This window comes from Delphinapterus leucas, chromosome 5 (genome assembly GCF_059928025.1).
Source record: "Delphinapterus leucas isolate spDelLeu-1000000601 "Yukka" chromosome 5, BTC_Dleu_Yukka2, whole genome shotgun sequence".
NCBI lineage: Eukaryota > Metazoa > Chordata > Mammalia > Artiodactyla > Monodontidae > Delphinapterus > Delphinapterus leucas.
This window is the reverse complement of record NC_143133.1, coordinates 36,234,553-36,254,983: the sequence shown is the minus strand read 5'-3', so window position 1 is coordinate 36,254,983 and position 20,431 is coordinate 36,234,553. Positions and strand designations below refer to the sequence as shown.

General features: G+C 47.5%; 1 protein-coding gene across 1 annotated transcript in view; it reads right to left on the bottom strand.

Moving 5' to 3' along the window:
- The window catches only part of CRMP1 (collapsin response mediator protein 1), a 68,567-nt gene that overhangs the window by 22,334 nt on the left and 25,802 nt on the right, over positions 1 to 20,431 (bottom strand). The window contains exons 3-7 of the mRNA XM_022567032.2: positions 17,287 to 17,471; positions 13,522 to 13,686; positions 7,693 to 7,754; positions 5,697 to 5,777; positions 91 to 159 (exon numbers count right to left, since the gene is read on the bottom strand). Coding sequence (XP_022422740.1) covers positions 91 to 159; positions 5,697 to 5,777; positions 7,693 to 7,754; positions 13,522 to 13,686; positions 17,287 to 17,471 — 562 coding nt within the window. The remainder of the gene's footprint in view (positions 1 to 90; positions 160 to 5,696; positions 5,778 to 7,692; positions 7,755 to 13,521; positions 13,687 to 17,286; positions 17,472 to 20,431) is intronic.

The following is a 20,431-nucleotide window of genomic DNA, read 5'->3' as shown; positions in this document are numbered from 1 at the left end:
CGGGAGCTCTAGCCGGGCTGTTCCAGCTGGAACAGCATCGGGGTGAGCTCTCAGCTATGTCAGAATCACACCCAGTGGAGGCTCCTTTACCTCTTCAGGTCTGCTCAGAGCGTGGCCCTCAGGACCCGTGATGCCCATCTCTAAGATCCGCTTTTGTTCCTACAAGACAAGAACGAATGAGTCAGTGATTACAGAATGTCAGAGCCGGGAGAGGCCAATCCTCCAGCCCCGTTAGACAGATGGGGCAGCTGAGCCCAGGACAGGGAGTGGTCTGCATGGGGTCTAACGGGCTGCGGCGATTCACAGCTTCTTTGCTCCCTCCACTACCCCTGCCAACCTTCCCCCTTTGCAACCCTGGATATCCCCGTCCACACCTGCTCTATTCAACACCATGGGACCAGTGAGAGGAAGTAGGGTTATACGAAATTAGCCTTAAAGACCACCCAGCGCTCTTCCAACTTCCAAGTCTCTGCTGCAGGGTAAGAGAGAAGGAAGACGAGTGGTGTTTGGGTATGACATGGATGCAGAAATCAAACTGGGCATCCAGCTCCAGAACCGACCGTCTCTGTCGGTTCTAAGCCTCAAGGTTCTCTTCTTTTTTTTTAATTGAAGTGTAGTTGATCTACAGTGTTGGGTTAGTTTCAGGTGTACAGCAAAGTGATTCAGTTACACACACACTCATATATCTATTCCTTTCAGATTTTTTTCCCTTACAGGTTTACAAAATATTGAGTAGTTCCCTGTGCTATACGGTTGGTCCTTGTTGGTTCTCTATTTTATATATAGTAGCGCGTATATGTTAATCCCAAACTCCTAATTTATCCCTCCTCCGCTTCTCCTGTGGTAACCGTAAGTTTGCTTTCTATGCCTGTGAGTCTGTTTCTGTTTTGTAAATAAGCTCATTTGTATCATTTTTTTAGATTCCACATATAAGCGATACCACATATTTGTCTCTGTCTGGCTTACTTCACTCAGTATGATAATCTCTAGGTCCATCCATGTTGCTGCAAATGGCATTATTTCATTAATCTTCTCTTCTTTACATTGGAAACAACAGCACCTACACACCAGAGTTGCTATAATACATCACTGAGGTGGCAGATGTGAAATGCTCGCACGATACCTGGTGTATAGTAAGGGCTCGTTGATGGTCAGCCAGTTCTCATTTTCTCTACTGTAGTTTCCTCTTCCTGGTACCTGTCTTTCTAGCAGGACAACTCTACCTCAAGCTTATCATATAAATGAAATCGTTCCCTGAGCCACTGTAGCCCAGATACAAATCTATTTGCTCCAAGGCTCCAAGGTGCCCCCTCCTTAGGAATACTGTAGTATCTCAAAACTAATATTTTTATGTTGCCCAGGTGTCAGCTGTGCTGCTAATTTTAACTTGCGCAGTTTCTGTATCATCATTCTGGAACACAGGGGAGCCCCAGGCCCTATCAACAATAAAAAAAATCATAATTTCAACTGTGCATTTATGGTTATTAAGCTCGAGTTTATTATAAGAACATAAGCCGGAAACAATTTCAAGATCTAACAGCTGGGGTGGATTTAAGTAAAGAATGGAATAATGTCAGCTCTTGAAGATGGTGTTTACAAGGCATTTTTGTAAGCTGTTTACAACAAGATTTATGATACGGAGACATCCCTCTGGAAGATTATTTAAATGTCGGTTACTATTTCTGTTGGAAGAAAGGAAGGAAGGAGGAGAAAAAAGGAGGGAGGACAAAAGATGATGTAAGGGGGGAAAACACAGATCACAAAAGACTAGAGTAGGGTTTCTAGTCAAAATTCATGGGCTGAGCACACACATTATTTTTACTCCATCCTGAAACTCTGCTAAAGTGACAGAGATGGTACACAAGAGCCAAGAGAACGCAGAGAAGATAACAGAAACAAAACTTTGGAAGCTGGGAAGCAGATGTACAAAAGGTAACAGATTTATTGGAGCTGAGAAAACTCAATCTTAAGTTGGCAGCGAGGAAAGCTAAGAATTCCCTGATGTAAAGCTTAAGAACTGGGGACTCCAAACTCAACTTTTCACACACATTTGGTGGGATACAGGTTGGTACACCCTGGAAAACAGGGTAGCAGTAACTGTAAGACCTGAATATGTGCACACCCACGACCCAGAAATCCCCCTCCTACGTACTTACCAACAGAAATGGGAACATATGTTTAACAAAAGACTGAACAAGAATGTTTAAGGAAGCTTTATACACAGTAGTCCTAAATTTGAAACTATCCAAACATCTATCAACTGAAGAACAAATTGTGACCTATCCCTGCAGTGGAATTCTACACCATGATGACAGAGAGAATACTATTGCTTCAGGTAACAATAGGGATGAATCTCACAAACCTAGTTTTGATCAAAAGAAGCCAGATGTAGGGCTTCCCTGGTGGCGCAGTGGTTGAGGGTCCGCCTGCCGATGCAGGGGACACGGGTTCGTGCCCCGGTCAGGGAAGATCCCACATGCTGCGAAGCGGCTGGGCCCGTGAGCCAGGGCCGCTGAGCCTGTGCGTCCAGAGCCTGTGCTCCGCAGAGGGAGAGGCCACAACAGTGAGAGACCCGCGTACCGCAAAAAAAAAAAAAAAAAGAAAAAAGAAAAGAAGCCGGATGTAAAAGAGTACCTACTGTGTGGTTTCGTGTTCATGAAGTTCAAGACCAGGCAAACCTATGAGACATGTGTTGGACAGCTTCTAAGAGGCTCACAGTGAGCCTGCCTCTGCTTGCACGTGGGCTGGACCTGGCACCCTGCTTCCAATGAGCAGAACACGAGGAAAGAGATGGGATGTCATTTCTGAGGTTAGGTTACAAAGGGACTCCCACTTCTCCCTTGCTCACCCTCTCCTGCTCTCTCACTTGGAAGGAAACAGGTCACCATGCTGCAGCTGCCCATGTGGCAGAGAACCAAGGGGGCCTCTGTCTAACAGCCATCAAAGAATAAAGGACAACAGTCTGATAGCGTGCAAGGAACTGAATCCTAGAAGCAACCCTCTGAGTGGGAATCCTGCAACCCTCTGGAAAGGAATCCTGCCCCAGACCAGCCCTGAGATGACTGCAGCCCTGCCTGACACCTTCACGGCAGCCGGTGAGAGACCCTGAGCCCGAAAACCCAGCCAAGCCACACCTGGACTCCGGACCCACAGGACCATGACGTGGAAAACGTTTTTTGTTTGACGATGCTAAATTTAGGGGGTAATTTGTTATGCAGCCACAGACAACTGAAACAGATTTTGGTATTCAGAAGTAGGGTGCTGCCATTGCAATTAACTAAAAATGTGGGAGTGGCTTTGGGAGTGGGCAGTGAATGGAGGCTGGAAGAATTTCAAGGCATGTGTTAGAGCAAGCTGGTCTGAAATGGACTGTTAGTAGTAATAAGGACTTTGACGACCTTGCTAGTGAGAGCTCAAAAGGAAATGTGGCGTCTGTTATTGAAAACTGGAGGAAGGGGAATCTTGTTATGTAGTAGCAGAAAGCCTGGCAACACTGTCACCTGTAGTGATGGGGAAAGGGGCAAATGTGTCTAATGAACTCAGGGATCTAGCTGAGGAGAGTCCCCAGCAAATTGTCAAGGTACCGCCTGGCTTCTTCCTGCTGCTCATAGTAAATAGTAAAATGTGAGAGGGACAGATAATTGAGGGTGTGCCCACAGATCCTCTCAATCAAGTTAAGGCCTCTAGGAATTCCGCTCAAGGATGTACCTCTTGGCTGTCTGACCAGGAGGAGGAGGGCTTATTGAAAAGAAATCTGTGGGTATCTTTTGTCTAATGGGGTGAATTCCAGTGAAATTCAGAGGAGGCCCACAAAGGTTTTGGGAAGGTTATCTTAGCAAAACACCGGCAGCCTGGACTGGATGGGATAAGACATACAAAATGAATGGAGGCAGTTGGACTCCTAAAATTCTACTGTGCAGGAAGCAGGCTGAGAAAACTCCTCAGCTGCAAGCATGGGCTACCTTTCATGAAAAGGAAGGATGGGACCAATAGCCCAGAAGGTGGAGCCAAGAGCCATGGAGAATTATTCTCAGGCTTCGAGACCTAATCAAGGAACTGCCAACACTTGTCTAACTGGATTTCAGAACTGCTATGGACCAATGACTCCTGGTGTTTTCCACTGTCCCTTTTTCAATAGGAATGCCCACCCCACCACCATATGTCGTGTGTTGAGTGTGTGTGGGGGGGCGGAGGAGAGATAACTTGCCTACTTTCTTCAAAGACCTACAGATTGTAGGGACTAAACCCAAGAAGCCTCATCCACACCTAGACCTGGCTTAGATGATTCCAGTCTTTGATGGTGTAATGAGGTGAGAGTTTGGAGGACCCTGGAAAGGAATGGATGTGTTTTGCATGTGAGAGGGTCATCAATCACTGGGGGCCAGAGGAGAGGCTGGCAGACAACCTCTGATACGGCTCCCAGTGATGCTCATTTCCCGGCATTCATACCTTTGTACAATCCCATCTTTTGGGGTGAGGGCTGGATTTAGTGACTTCTTGCCAATGACCAGGATACTGCTGTGTGATGGTACTGAGTTGTTCTTTTTTATTTTGAATTTGAAAGAATTTCAATTTTACAGAAAAACTGCAAGAACACAAATAATAAGAAATAAAGACAATAGCTAACCTTAAGAGTGAAGCTTCAGATCTCATGCCCTTAACCGTCATGTTGCAATTCCACTGGGCTTTGGAACCAGATGGAACTGTATTCACATCCTGGCTCTGATGCCCCATATAACAGTGGGCAAGTTATTACTATCTGAGCCTCAGTTTCCCTACCTATGAAATGAGGATATACATACTCCTTAGCATCACGCACGGCATTAACTACTTTCATTGGATGCATCCAAATCTTCTATATGCCTGATCTTGATTCGTGGCATCATGATCAACCCTGCCCAGGGACCAAGCAGCCATCCTTGACTTCCTCTCCTTCTTCCCCCATCCAATCAATCGATGAGTCCTGTAGACTGTGCACCTTCCCTATCATATTCTTGCCTCTTCCACCTTCGCTCTGTCTCCTCTCTTCATTTCCTATGAGAATTGCTGGAGTAAAACCTAGCTGACCTTTTTCTATTCCCATCAAATTATCCACCCTATAGCCAGAATGATCAAAATGGGTTCATGTCTCACACTACCCAAAACTTCTGAATGGCTACAGCCTGTTACATGTCCGACATTGCTCTACACATACATGATATCATTTAATCCTCACAACCACACTGCAAGGCAGATGCTTCTAAATGAAGCACAGGAGCCTTCGTGGGATAGAGTTCCTCGCCCAATGTCAGGAGGCCAGACTGGAACGCCTGCTCCCAGCCTGAGCTCTGGCCATTAGCCCCGCTCTCAAGTCGTGGAGGATGATGAGCAACCGCAGCTTCCAAGCATTTTCTTTCAGATCCTTATTTGTTGCTCATGCAAACCCGCCATGGTTCACAGGGCAGTAATATTACCCCCATTGTACAGGTGAGAAAGTCGAGGTTCGCAAGGAGGAGGCAATTATGACCTGCCAAAGGCCACGCTGCAGACAGTGTGTGCATGACTCACACCTGGAGTGCCTGACATGCCATCCGGTTCTTGGCTTGACCCTTCATTGTCTGGTGACCTGGTTGACCAATGCCTCCACCCCCTTTTCTCATATCCTTTACAAGGAGAAGGAGACTGAGGCGGAAGGGGTGGAAGCTCACACCACTCACCTGAGCTATCAAATCTCCATTTTCTGCGTGGACCAAGATCACAGCTCCCAGCCCCTTAAGGAAGGTGAAGGCTTCGTAGAGCTAAGGAGGGATAAAGGGGGGTTGGGGTGAGATAAAAATATCACAGCACAAGCATTTGCAAAGACTGCTCTTACTACTAACACACAGTCATCCACCTGCCAGGACGCTCCATCCACATCAATGGAACGTGTCGCTCAACAAGTAAGAATTGGAAAAGATTTTCCCTTGACCCTGACGCCCTCCAGATCCAAGAGCAGAAAGTTTGGGTGGGGGAGAGGCGCATAAATGATAAAAGTGACACCAAGGCGTGATTATATCCACAATTATACCCACGCGAGCCTTTGCTTTCTTTGTGGCTTTGCTCCTCTGGAGCGTGACGTTGTTAATGGTGACAACTGCAGCTGAGAAGCTGTTTTCAGTTTTACTGAAATTGTATAACTAAACCTGCTAAGCCTGTACTGTAGCCACCACCAATCATAGGACATGTGTACATCTTTACAAAAATTCCAGCTCCTGTCATTTTATAGACCAATTGGGGTCGAGAGACCAAGTCCTCTAATAACTTTAATACTCAGATAACATATATCCTGCCAAGCATCACCTTATTTCGCCAGTCCAGGCCCTGTCCACTGTCCAGTGCCCTCTTCCCACCTGTAAAGGATCTGCAACCAGACAGTTGCACCTGCTGAGGACCAAAGCCACATGTTCCCTCCCCAGGGACTCCTGAATCTCAACTTTGCCCTCCTTGCATATAAGATAACACCTCCCTTGTCCAGGATGTGTGCTTTTAGATGTAGACAGCAGGTGGGGGAGGCACTTGGAGGCATGAAGCACTTTTGAGGACCCACACCCAAAGTCTGCTCAACTCCGACTCTAACCAGGGCTTCAGTGAAACAGACGTTAGAATGAAACAGGTGAAAATTTCAATTACACTAGGGAGACACATGCTATTTTTTCCATGAAACTGAATAAACTTTCAGCCTTTTGGTTTCCAGGCCATCTTGGGGTAAGTTATATTATGTAACTCAAAGTGTCTATTTTGAAAGGTAAGACATGGGTGCTTCTTCCATTGCACATGAGACCCCATAGGGATAATGAAAACCAGCTTATTAACACTCGTATGGCACCTGCTGTGTGCCAGGCACTGCCCTAGAGCTTTACTTGTATTAAATCACTTAATCCTCCGACATCTTCTCTGAGGCAAGTGCCATGAAGGGCCTAAAGCACAGAGAGGTTAGGAAATCTGCCCCAGGCTGCACAGCAAAGTCAGGGCTTGCTGCCAAGCAGTCTGGCTCCAGCAGCCGTGCCCTTTGCCACCACACTGTCCCACCTTTTTAACAAGCAGAGGGCAGGGCAATAATAACAAAACCAAACCAAGAGTCCCAGTGGTAAAAGAAGGCCAGGTGCCTGATAAATTGTACTCCCTACACCTGTACTCCTTAGACCACCTTCTTCCTTGACTCATCTCATCCACAGAACAGCTGTTTGAGGTTGTTAGGGCCAGAGATGATCACGTTGTATAGATGAGAAAACTGAGAAAGGACATGACTTGCAATTGGCTGGAGGGACAGCCAGGGCTCTCCTCCAGGTCAGAGCTAAGGTAATGGTCCCCAAACTCGCTTGAGCCCCAGAATCAACTGCAGAGGTTTAAGAAAGTACAGATTCCTGAACCTTACCCCCAAGCATATGTGATGGAATATGAGTCTGTGTATTTAGTGAGCTCTTTAGATGAGGCTGAAGATGAGCCAAGTCTGGGAACCACCAAGCAGGGGATCCCTGCTCCACGCCACTCGTACAGGCAGAAAGGAATGCAGGTCCAGGGAAGGGCGATGACTGACAGCTCAGCGTCAGAACCAGGACTTGAACCCAGAGCCCTCCCTGGCCTGCTCTGACATCTCCCCTGCCCTGTGCCACTTTGCCTGACAAGGCAGGCCCATTCCTGCCCAAGGGAGGCGAGGGGTGTGCAAGGACCTACCTGGCTGTCAGACATTTGGTAGAGATCCTTATAGGCCATGTAGACTTGGAAGGAATTGACACCTGTTTCAAGATAAAAAAGAGAGTAGAAAAATGCATTTAAGAGGAAAGGACATGTCCTTCCCGTAAATCGATAAGCACTGCACAGGGTGGTAACAACCAAGACAGAAGGGTGCCATCAGAATTCACAGCAGGGGCACCTAAGCCAGCCTGGGGGTGTGGGTGAGGGTCCAAGGAGGTCTCCAGGGAAGGTGACATGTCAGCTGAGTCTGAAGGAGAAGGAAGAGGAGGGGGGAAAAGGACGAAAGGGAGGGGGAGGAGCCGGGGGAAGGCAATTATCTGGGCTGAGAGGGATGGGTATGCATGGCATGGACAGCAAGGAGGATAAAAAGACATTAGGTATGTGGGTACTGGAAAGTGTCCTGTGGCTGAAGCAAAAAGGAGCATGTGCTTAAAAAAAAAAAAAATCACTTTTCTTTATTATGGTAAAATACACATAACAAAATTTACCATCATAACCGTTTTTAAAGTGTACAATTCAGTGGCATTTAGAGCATTCACAACGTTGTACAGCCATCACTACTATCTCGTAGAACATGTGCTTTTAAAGCGAGGGAATGACACGATCAGACTTTGTCTCAGAAGGACAGTTCTGGAAGGAGGATGGGTGTGCAGAACAGCAGGGAGAAATGGAGAAATAGAGTTGGAGGATGCTGAAGGCAAAAGAGACGGGTGGGCTGAGGCTCTGAGTGGGAGGATGCAAAAAGGTTGAAATGACAGGACTTATTGTGCAGCCAGCGGGGAGCAGAGGAGGTGGGGGGAGGACTGTTTCTTAATATGCCTTCAAGTGGTTGAGGACAGGGACCACATCTTATATATTATTTCATCTTGCACATCCACAACATGTGCTGTGCCATTAATGTTTGTTGATGGAATCAGGAATCCTTTGGATAAGAAAAAGAGGAAATTCAGGCAAAAGTACTAAATGAGATTGAGACTTCTTTTACACTTAAGCAACAGTGAAGACAAGCCAAAAATCATTTCTGGTCTAGAAAACCTTGGCAACAAAAATTTCTTTTCCCAAAAGATTAAGAAAAATTAAAAGAAAAAATAATATTCAGAGATTAACATAAAAGTATCAGTCTCTATTTAATCAAGTATACTTACATATAAAAACAAAAACCCAGTTATATACACAGACAGAGAAGAACCATCAGTGGGTAAAACAGGTAAATCCATAGTGAGAGGTAAATTCATAGCCTTAAATGCTTCATTATTTTTTGAAGGAGAGGGGGAGCATACATCAATTGAGTAAGCTTCTATGATAAGAATCTTTAAAAGAAGAAAATGGAAATTCACCAGAAATTAGAAGTAAACAATACAAATAAAAGCAGAAATAATGAATTGGCAGAATTGATAAATATGCCCTAGAACTGGTTCTTGTGGGTGGGTGGATGGGTTAAAGCTATCTCAGATTAGAAGCTTTCCTCCAAATCATGATAGATTTGACTTGTTATAAATGGAAACTTTCTATAAGTTATTTCTTAAAAATTCAAAATAAAAAGCAAACAACCAACATGGTGAACATATCTGCAACAAATTTAACAAAGGTTTTTTTTTTAAAAAAACCTCTTATTTAGGGCTTCCCTGGTGGCGCAGTGGTTGAGAGTCTGCCTGCCGATGCAGGGGACAGAGGTTCGTGCCCCAGTCCAGGAGGATCCCACATGACGTGGAGCGGCTAGGCCTGTGAGCCATGGCCGCTGAGCCTGTGTGTCCAGAGCCTGTGCTCCTCAATGGGAGAGGCCACAACAATGAGAGGTCCGCATACCACAAAAAAACAAAACAAAAAGCAAACCAGAAAAACCCAAAAAAAACCTCTTATTTAAAAAATACCAGACAGTGGTTACTATTGGGGGGAGGAAGGAGTTGTGGCTACAATGGGGGGCCATGAGGCGTTTGTTGGGGGTCTTTGTTTGGGGCAAAGTTCTATTTCTTACCTGGAAAGGGTAATCTCATAATTCACAAAGCCACATTTTTTCCTTGTGTGGTTTTCTGTATGTTTTGTTTTATATTTAAAAATGCTTAAAATAAAAACAATGAAGCAAAAAAGGCAAACAGAATTTTTAGACAATTTTTTTAAAATGCCTAACAAATAAAGGTGAGAATAAGATTTGGTCTCATTTGGAATCAAAGTAATTCAGATGAAAACCTCAGTACTGTACCACTATCATACAACCCAGCAATTCCACTACTGGGCATATACCCTGAGAAAACCATAATTCATAAAGAGTCAAGTACCACAATGTTCATTGCAGCTCTATTTACAATAGCCAGGACATGGAAGCAACCGAGGTGTCGATCGACAGATGAATGGATAAAGAAGATGTGGCACATATATACAATGGAATATTACTCAGCCATAAAAAGAAACGAAATCGAGTTATTTGTAGTGAGGTGGATGGACCTAGAGTCTGTCATACAGAGTGAAGTAAGTCAGAAAGAGAAAAACAAATACCGTATGCTAACACATACATGTGAAATCTAAAACAAACAAACAAAAAAAAAGGTCATGAAGAACCTAGGGGCAAGACGGGAATAAAGATGCAGACCTAGACCTACTAGAGAGTGGACTTGAGGACACAGGGAGGGGGAAGGGTAAGCTGGGACGAAGTGAGAGAGTGGCATGGACAGATATACACTACCAAACGTAAAATAGATAGCTAGTGGGAAGCAGCCGCATAGCACAGGGAGATCGGCTCGGTGCTTTGTGACGACCTAGAGGGGTAGGATAGGGAGGGTGGGAGGGAGGGATACGCAAGAGGGAGGAGATATGGGGATATATGTATACGTATAGCTGATTCACTTTGTGATACAGCAGAAACTAACACACCATTGTAAAGCAATTATACTCCAATAAAGATGTTAAAAAATAAATACAAGAATATTCAAGAATAGAATAAACAGGGAGCATTTCCAAAACTTATGAGACCCCAGAAGTCCTTTTTCATGGAATATTTATTTTCTCACTCATCAAATATTCACTGAGTACTTACTGTGTACAAGCACCATTCTAGAAGCTAGAGATACAGCTGTGAACGAGGTAGGAAGGATCCCTGTCTACATTCTAGTGGAAATAAGCAATGAACAAACAAACGAATAAGATAATTTCATGTAGAAGTAGGAGGCAGAAAGAGACTAAACTGGCTGGTAATAGTTTACAGTTTCACAAAACATTTGCAGTGACCCTTCTCAAGAGGTAGAACCTATTTCCTCACTCCTTGAGCGTGGGCTGCTCTCGAGACTGGCTCCGCCCAGCAGAACGAAGCGGAAGTATCAGTGGACACATTCCAAGCCTGGGCCTCAGAGGGCCTGCAGCTCCACTCACCCTTGCGGAGCCACCAAGGGAAGAAGCCCACGAGAGCCTGCTGGGGAAGGGAGGGTGTAGAGAGCGGTCGCACCTGCCCCATCCTCCCAGCCGGGGCGCAAGGCATGAGTGAGCCACGGTGAGCAGAACCGCCCGGCTGAGCCCAAACCAAAGTGCCTTTCCACAGAGCTGTGAGCAAAGAAATAACTGCTGCTTTTCATTAGTTGTGGTAAAATATACCTCACATGAAATTTACCATCGGAGCCATTTGCAAGTGCAGTGGCATTAAGTACGTTCACATTGTTGTGCTTCCATCTCCAGAACGCTTCACCTTGGCAAAACTGAAACTCTGTCCCCATTAAACACTAATTCCACGTTGCCTCTCCCCCAGCCCCTGGCAACCACCATTCTACTCTGTGTCGCTCTATGAACTGGACGATTCTAGGCATCTCACATGAGCACAGTCGTACAGCATTTGTCTTTTTTGTGACTGGCTTACTTCACTTGACGTAATGTTCTCAAGGTTCATCCGTGTCATAGCAGGTGTCAGAATTCCCTTCCTTTTCAAAGCTGAATGACATTCCACTGTAAGGATGGACCACATTTTGTTTATCCAATCATCCTTTAACGGACACATGGGTTGTTTCCTTCTTCCGACTGGAGAATTAACACCGAGTTCAGACCAGGAGTCTCACGCCTGGTACCAGAGCTCTGACACTATGTATGGGGAGTCAGTGGGCGAGCCTCAGAGAGGTCAGCTTGGTGACTTGCCCAGTGTCACTTGCCCAGGGCAGGATTCAGATTCAGGCAGCACAACTGCTGGAATCTTTCTACAACCTGGACTATGATTCTGTACAAAACAAGAGTGTGATTCACAGCAACTTCAATGAAGGGATAAAACCATCTGGATATAGAAGCTCAGACTTACGAGACCCAAACTAGTAAATGGGCAAGGAACACAATCGGACATTCACGCAAAGGAAAAATGTATGCAAAATGTTTAAGGTAATTAGCAGTTAAAGAACTGCAATGTTCAATGGTAGACTGACTTTTATTCATCCAATTAGCAAGGATTTCATACAAGTAATAACACCCAATGGTGCAAACATGCACGGAGTGAGAGACATGGGCTGTGGGCATGCAAGTGGGTGCATTTCTGGGGAAAGCAATTTGGCAGTAAGTGTCATGATTTTGAAAAATGTTAAAACCTTGACCCCATAATGCCATCTCTGGATGGCATTACAAAGATGTTCACCAAACACGATTTACAGTAAAGCAAACAGAAAACCTAAATGCCCAATAAAAAGGAAATTAGCTACACAAATTAACCATTACATTGTGTATTACGAGCCATTAAAAGTAATTAATGAAGAGTAATGATTACTCATAAAACGTTAGGTGAAAAAAGGATTCCAAATAACTGCTATCGTATAACTATACATGGAGAAAACTGTCTAAATAGATAGGGAACAGAAAGCAATAATCCTTAATATTAATGGTAAGTGGCAACTGGGGGGTAAGACCAGAGGGAAAAACTTTTTCCTTCTCTTGATTTTCTGACTTTTTTTTGTATTTGGGCGATGATACTTATACGAGAAAACACAGTATATATATTTAAAAACTTGAAAACACCCCCCATCTCTCCTTGAAGCATCTCATTCATTTGATGGTGCTTCCTCAGACAGCCTCAGAACGGCCTCTTTCCGAGGGACCCCTCACGCCAGGTTTATTCTGTTCTCTTGCTCTCTGTTTCTGTGGGTGTTCAGTTCAATTCACCTCCATTTGGTGTAAGGCACACAGTAAAGTACCCACACTGTGCAGAGATGTCTGGTTTGAGCTCACACAGAGGGGAGAGAGGGTGGGATACAGAGATGCACAGACATAATCCCCTCCCTCGTAAGCTCAGGGTTTAACAGAAGAGCCAGACAGACAACCAGTGTCCCGTAATCCAAAAATAATGGAAAAGGTGCCCCCAAAGAGGCCCAAGTAACCTTCTATGGATATTCAAGGGATGAAGCAGTTCTGAAGGTCTGATTGGGGAAACTGGGATAGTTGAGCTGGGAAGTAGAGTAGAAGAAAGGGCATCCCTGGTAGGGGGTGTGGAGACTGCAACAGCAAAGGCCCAGTGGAGCAGCAGGTTTCAGGGGATGGCGTCCAGGATAATAAGCACCTAGATGAGTTTATGGTAGAGAAAGAAAAGTGAGGCTAGATCAGTGGGGGCCTTGTGTGCCAGGCTAAGGAAATCGGGCTTTCTTCTATAAACAGGGAGAGCCTCCAAAGGGCCTGAAGGAGAGGAAGCCAGACTCCTTAAGGAGGGTCCAATTTTTCCACTGTTTATGGGGCAGGGCACAGCTCACAGTTGGGCTCGTAGCAGATGCAGATAAAGGGATTCTAACTCCACAAATCAGACCCACAAACAAAACAGCGATTCCAGAACTGGGCCCCCATTCTGGGGCTTTAACTGACCTTTGTCCTGCACCAGCACCTCGAGCTCTTCCCTAACGCCGTCGCACCAGCTGGTGATGTCCACGTGCAGGGAGTAGTCGCAGCAGGATTTCGTGTCCGCCGCTTCATGCCATTTCTCGAAGGAGGTCAGCAGGCTGGACCCAGGTTCAGGGACAACATGGTCAACTGGGACAGAAACATATGCGTCACATTCCAAGGTGCTGAGGACCCAAGTCAACCCAGTGGTAGCCTCTTCACTGCCGTCATCACCGTCATTATCTCCAGTGTCAGCGTAATCGTCGTGACCTTCCCTATCCCCCCATCACCACCATCACCGTGACCATTATCCTCATCACCACCACTTACATCATCAGGATGAGCTTCCTCGTCATCACCACTCCCACCATCAACATCAACACCGCCATCGCTGTCACCATCATTATCATAGCCGTCAGCAGTGACATGGTCACCACCACCTTTAGTCTTCATTACCACCACTGTCCCCACCACTGTTACCGTCATTTCATCCTCCTCCTCGTCGTCACCATCACCATCATTATCATGACTGTTTATTGAATGTTTCGGATGTGTCAGATACCGCCACAAGGGCTTTATATATATTATCTCATTAAATCCTCGCAACTACCCCGTGAAGAGAATAAAAACATCCCCATTTGACAGATGAGGAAACTTAGGCTCAAAGAGGGTGAAAAACTTGTCCAAGGTCACACAACTAGTAAGCAGTACGGAGAAGATTCCCAGAGTCCTGTCAGCTGCAGAGTCTGGACCCTTTCTCGCTACTCCATGCTGCCTTCGTGGGCATAGAACGCCAAGGCGAAAAGCACCTAAAAGAATATGAACTTCATCATCCCTTTTTCCAATAAAGTCTTAAATGTAAAGCAGATCAAAGGGGAGACAACTGTCTTTTAAACCTCACTGGGCTTCGCACATCCCTCTAGCTCCCACCCTTTTTCTAACATCCACCCTTCACGGCCAGACGTCTGTAAAGAGCAGTCTCTGCTCCCCACTCCCGCTCACTCCTCCACCCACCGAGAGCATCAGCCTTTGCTAATTTGACCTTCCAGTCCTCACTCTACTTGACCTCTCAGAAACCAGTGAATCACTCCCTCCTTCTTTAAACTCGCTCCTCCCTGGCTTTCTGGCTTTTTGTCCCACTTCTGTGGCCATTTTTTCCTTGAAGACTCTTCCTCCTCTACTTGACCATTAAGTGATCAAACTCCTTACGACTTGGCCCTAGAACTTTTCTTTCTACGTGGCTGCTCATTCAAATGTATCCCCCCCTCTCAGCCACAGGATTCTGAACTCTCCACTAGGATGACTCAAGATGAGAATGTCCAGAACCTCATGCCACATCGTCCCCTCCCCGACCCCACTGGCAAAGCTGGTTCCCCACCCCCGCCCCAGAATGGTAAGGATATCGCCTCACCATTCTAAAAGCTAGAAGCCAAGGGGTTACTCTTTACCCTTCGCTTCCCTCATGCACCTCCATTGCTGATCCATCACCACTGCTGATTTCCCTCTGATATGTCACTGGAGCTGTCCACATCTGTCCACCTCCTGGTCACACTCCTAGTCCAAGCCACCCTCAACTCTCAGCTGAACAACTGCAACCACCTCCCACTGGTCTAGTCACATTCAACCTGGGCCACTCTATTCAGGTCTCTTTAAAACAGATCACATCACTCCCTTGCTTAACATCCCTCAATGGCTGCTCATCACCCACATGAAAAAGACCAAAATTCTGACCTTGGCCATCAAGGCCCAGTACCATCCTCTCCTCCCAGCCTTATCTCACAGGATCCCAGCCCTCAATCTCCGACCTTTGCCTCCTAGGCCTCTTTCAATTTCTTAAACACAAGATGTGTTCCCCCACCACAGGGCCTTTGCATGTGCTGTTCCCTCTTCCTGGAGCTCTGCTCCCCTACACCCTCTTCACCCAGTTAACTCCCACTCATCCTTCAGATCGATGCACAAATGCCACTTCTTCAGGGAAGCCTCCCCGAGCACAGCTCAAAGCACTGTGCCCCTTTCTTCTGTAGCACTAATCCGCGTATAGTCATTTGTGTGGGTGGTTAGTGACTCCCCATGGACTGTGAGGCCCTGGAGAATAAGCATCATGGCTGCTTTGTTCCTTCTCTTCCCCACCACCTAGCACAGTGCCTGGTGCAGAGCAACCCTCAATAAATATCTATTAAATGAAGAAATGGGGTGGGGACTCAGAACCTCCCTGCACCCCCCCCCACACCTCCTAACTGTGGTTCTCACGGTGACTTCATAGGCTCTTGGTGCTCCATGAAACATACTTTGAAAACCACCCTTGTATAGATGGGGAAGATGAGGCCCATGGGGTTGGTGGAGGGGTCCCCCAGGGGTTTCACAGCTGGTGATGGAAAAAGAGCCAAGGGGAACTCCAGGGATCCCGATTCTTCATCCAGGGCTCTGTCCTCTACCTCACACAGGTCCCCTGAGCCTGGAACTTCCATCTCCAGCTCTCAGAATATCCCAGCTCCTGTTCCCAAAGCACTTACCACCATATGCCATGCACTATGTTAAGGAGCCACATGTATGGGCTGGGGGGCACATTACGAAGTCCACGTTACTGACGAGGGAGCTGAGGCTCACAGAGGCTTAACACTGCCCAGTGGTGTGGCTGCTGAGTGGCCGTGGCCAGTGCAACCCCTGGCAGCTAGGATCCAAGCTCCGAATCTGGGCTCCTCCCACGTTCCTAACCAGCAGACACAGGGCTGCTTTTTGGAAAAGGGATCAGAGCAGTGCTTGCCTCCTGAGCTGGGCCATACCCTCCTGGCTCAGGGGGACGGGAACTCTGATACATGAGCTCTGCTCACAGTGGCCAACTCCAGCCAGCGTGAACCTCCAGAGGAACTCTTCGGTGGGGAGAGATGGGCAGGGTTGGGACCAGCTCAGGGACAAGCCACCTAGATGTGGAGTCTAACTATTGAAAGAACATTTCAAATACACTGCTGCCTATTTAATCAAAACTGCTTATTAAAATGGAATCCAAACAAAAGCTCTGTTGGATTAAAAAAAAAAAAATACAACAATCTGGCTGCAAAGGGCAGTAGAGGAAGAGTCCAGCATCCCAGACAGACCACTGTGGTAGATGGCGTTATTTGTCCACAGTTCTTCTTTCCCCTCCCACCCTCACCATGGTTCACTGCGGACAGAATGCAATTTCAGGGACTTTGCGCTTGGCCGTGTGATTTGCTTTGACCAACAGAACACAGGGCTGAAGTCACAGTGTGTAGGTGAAGAAATGAGGCGGTAAGAGGAGGAGCAATTTTCTGCCAGACACTGCCTGCACTTCTGCCTTCCACTTGGAGAAGAGCACGGTTGAGTTGATCATTGGATCCAGAATGGGAGAGCCATGGTACCCCCTCCCCAAAGCCAACCACAGCCTAAAGCAGACCCACACCAGTCCTGCTCCTATCCCTGTGGACCCTTGAATAAGAAAAACAAGTGTTTGCTTGAAGTTTGGGGGCTGTTTGTTATGCAGCATTATCACAGCATTACGGCAGCAACACTGTCTAACACAACCACTTCCCAGCTGCGTAACCTTCAGCAACTTATCTCACCTCTCTGAGCCCTTACAGCCCCATCTGTCATAACAACATCTACGTCACTGGTTCCAAAACTTTAGCCACCTGCGCACCAGGTACCCTGAGCAAAGTGCCTGGTGTTACTCAAGATGCGGGGGATGCATTAGAGATGTCACAGCCTATGCCCTCAGGCAGGGGTACGACTCACTGATCATCGTGGTCCCTCCTGCCAGTGCTGCCTTGGTCCCTTGGAAGAAGTCATCAGCGGCCGTCATCCCCTGGGAGGGCTTCTGCAGGTACGTGTTGACATCGATACCTCCGGGAATAACCATCCGCCCATTGGCCTCAATGGTCTTCACTCCACCGGGAACAATTAAGTTCTCTCCTATTTGCCTGGGCACAAACAACAGAGACGGACTTCGGTTCTTAAAAGAAAAACAAAATGGCTGTCAACCGTGCAGCTTCAGTTCCATTAGGTAAACATTTCTGAGGCAGGTCCTACGCAGGCCACTGGGTGAACAGAGATAACTGAGGCAGGGTCCCTGCCCTCCAGGGGCTCACAGCCTAATGAGGAGGAAAGGCATGTAAAGCAGATGGTTACAATCCAGTTCATACAGGGTGTGGGGAGCGCAAGGTGGGCCATTTCACCAGCCTGGTTATCTGGGAGGGCTTCCAGGGGGAGGCAGTGGCAGAGCTGAATCCAACAGCAGTGAGACCAGCATCGGTATCGAGTGGCAAAGGGTTCTCTGAACAGCCCGACACTCCAGAGCACTTCACACACTTTTGGCAACTGCTTCGGGGACACAGAGGTAAGCGATGGGGGGGAAGCAGTGAAAAGTCCCCTTAGCTCTGCAAGTCTTCAGAGACAGGGCTGTGAAGTGAACTGTGACACCCCAAAGTCTGTATTTTGAAGTCCTAACTCCCTAGCCCTTCACAATGTGACTGAATTTGGAGAGAAGGCCTTTAAAGGGGTCATTACCTTAAAACGAGGCTGTTAGGGTGGACCCTGACCCAATCTGACTGGTGTCTTTATGAGAAGAGGAGATTAGGACACAGACATGCAGAGAGAGGGCCATGTGAGGACACAGGGAGAAGACGGCCGTCTATAAGCCAAGGAGAGAGGCCTCAGAAGAAACCAACCTGCCCACACCCTGATCTCAGACATCCAGCCTTCAGAACTGTGAGAAACAAGTATCTGTTGTTTAAACCTCCGAGTCTGTGGACTTTGTTATGTCAGCCCCCGCAAACTGATACTGACAGGCAACCTGGGTTCTCATTTGCAACAGTCATGAGCACCAGCCTCCGGAAAGCTTCTTAAGCCCCCGTAAAACCTGCCATGAGGGAATCACACGGCGGGTGGCAGAGCTCTCCTAGGCAGGCTGACCAACACTTTTGTTTCCCCACGTGCTTGGTGCCTGGAAACTTCCTCTAGAAGGAGGGCAAATTCCAAAAGCTGGGAAACGAGGAAGAAGAGCCTAGGAATTTCAAAGCCTTGCCCCTGCGGTGTCTGCTGTGTCTTACGTGTTGGAACCAGAGTCAGGTGACGTATCCCTCACCAGGGTGGGGTGAGGGAGGCTCAGCCAGACCAGGACAGATTCAACAGCTCCACGGTCAGTGCCCGGCTGAGACCACTACATCTGACCACGAGCAATTTTTATTTAAAAAAGAAATCCAGTTGTTCTAAACTCTTGGGATGTGGCCCCAATATTAGTTTTTCTAAGTTACCTAAAAACACCAGTAATGAAGACACAGGAAAATATTCCTTCAGTGACCGCAATGTCAGGCCCCAAACAGAATCCACTCGCAGGTGCGAAAGCTCCTTGCTTTTCTGGACTCCTGGGCCGGCTGGTCCAGGCACGTCGGGGCACAGAAGTGACGGGGCTCTACCTGGGGCTCTTCCACAGAACTGGAGCATCGCACACTGTCTACCCTGAAACCAGAAACTGGTCTAGTCCAAGCGCAGTGCCAGGGCCATGGCGAGCCCCAGGAAACGTCAGCATTTCTGCCAATTCCACCAGCACTACAACTGCGGCCGCTGCTGCTTCTAATCGCCACCCCACTCCCTCCGTAATTCCCATCGTCATGTACAGAATCCTGCCTGGTCCAATCTTCTCACCGTCCATCTCCAAGCTCATGGCCATGTGCCAGGAGCTGAAGGGAATGGGGTTCAGAGAAGTCACCCCCAAGCTTTACACCAAGAGCAGTGAACCGCTATTGAGCACCAACTATAGGATTCTCTTCTAATAAGCCCTTCACCGATGGTCTCACTTGCGCTCACACTAGCTTCTAAAGAAGACGGGGTGATGTTCAGAATGCGTAGCACTGGCAAAGGAACGGGCTCAGCCCAATGAGAACGGGCATGCGCAGACACTCGGCACAGCCCAATCTGATCCCGGTCTGTGACTCAGCCGCCACACCGCGGTGCCGAAAGTTCTACAGCTCAGGGCCATTCTTACTTAGCAGGCAGATCATCGCCTATTAACAAACCCTCTCTAATCCCCTGCCAACAACCTGTGAGGGAGGAAGTATTCACATTCTGCAAAAGAGGAAAACGGAACCCGGGGCGGGGCGGTGACTTATCGAAGGCCACGCGGCAAGTCAGCGCTGGATCTGGATTCAAGCCCAGTGTCTCCAAGTCTAGTATCAGGCTCTGCCCACCAAGCTCGGCTGTCTCCCTGCTTCCCTTCTGCAGAAGCAGCAGATTCTCCCCGAACTGGGATTAAACTAAATGGAACCCCGCCCCCCATGAATTAGGAGGAAGACTCCCTGAATGGTTCTCCGCGGCAGTGTGCATGGAAGGAAAGGGAGGAGAGGAAGGAAGCCGGAGAAGCAGACCCCTGCCCTTACCCCAACGCCACCCTCACCATCACTCAGAGGAAAGTCCTGCGCCATCAGCATCTGATTCCCCAGCGCTTAGCCAATTGGATGGAGCCCTCGATGAATCATAACGGATTCTGCACAAACCCGGCCGAACAGCTTTCAGTAAAACTTGGCGAATGGCCGCAAAATGAAAGGATTCTTGGGGTTTAGTCAAAGTGAAGGGAAATAACCGAGCCTCCTCATGCCAAGCGGTCCCTCAGGCTCTCCCCGCTTCCACACCTCCTTCTCAGTCAGCGGGGACCCGTGCCCCACGTGACCATCTGAAGACCCTGCAAGACATTCAGGCACAGACACTCGCTCTGCTTAATAAGGCAGGAAAAGCAGCACCAGTGCTTAGAAAGCTTTTCAGCAACAGGGTTAAAAGTAAAAGGCGTCTCCCACTAAGAGAAGCGGACAAATATTGAATTTACGGAAACTGCCTATTTCCTGAATACCCTGGGTGGCCTAAGTCCTAAGTCTCCAGGTGTTCACAC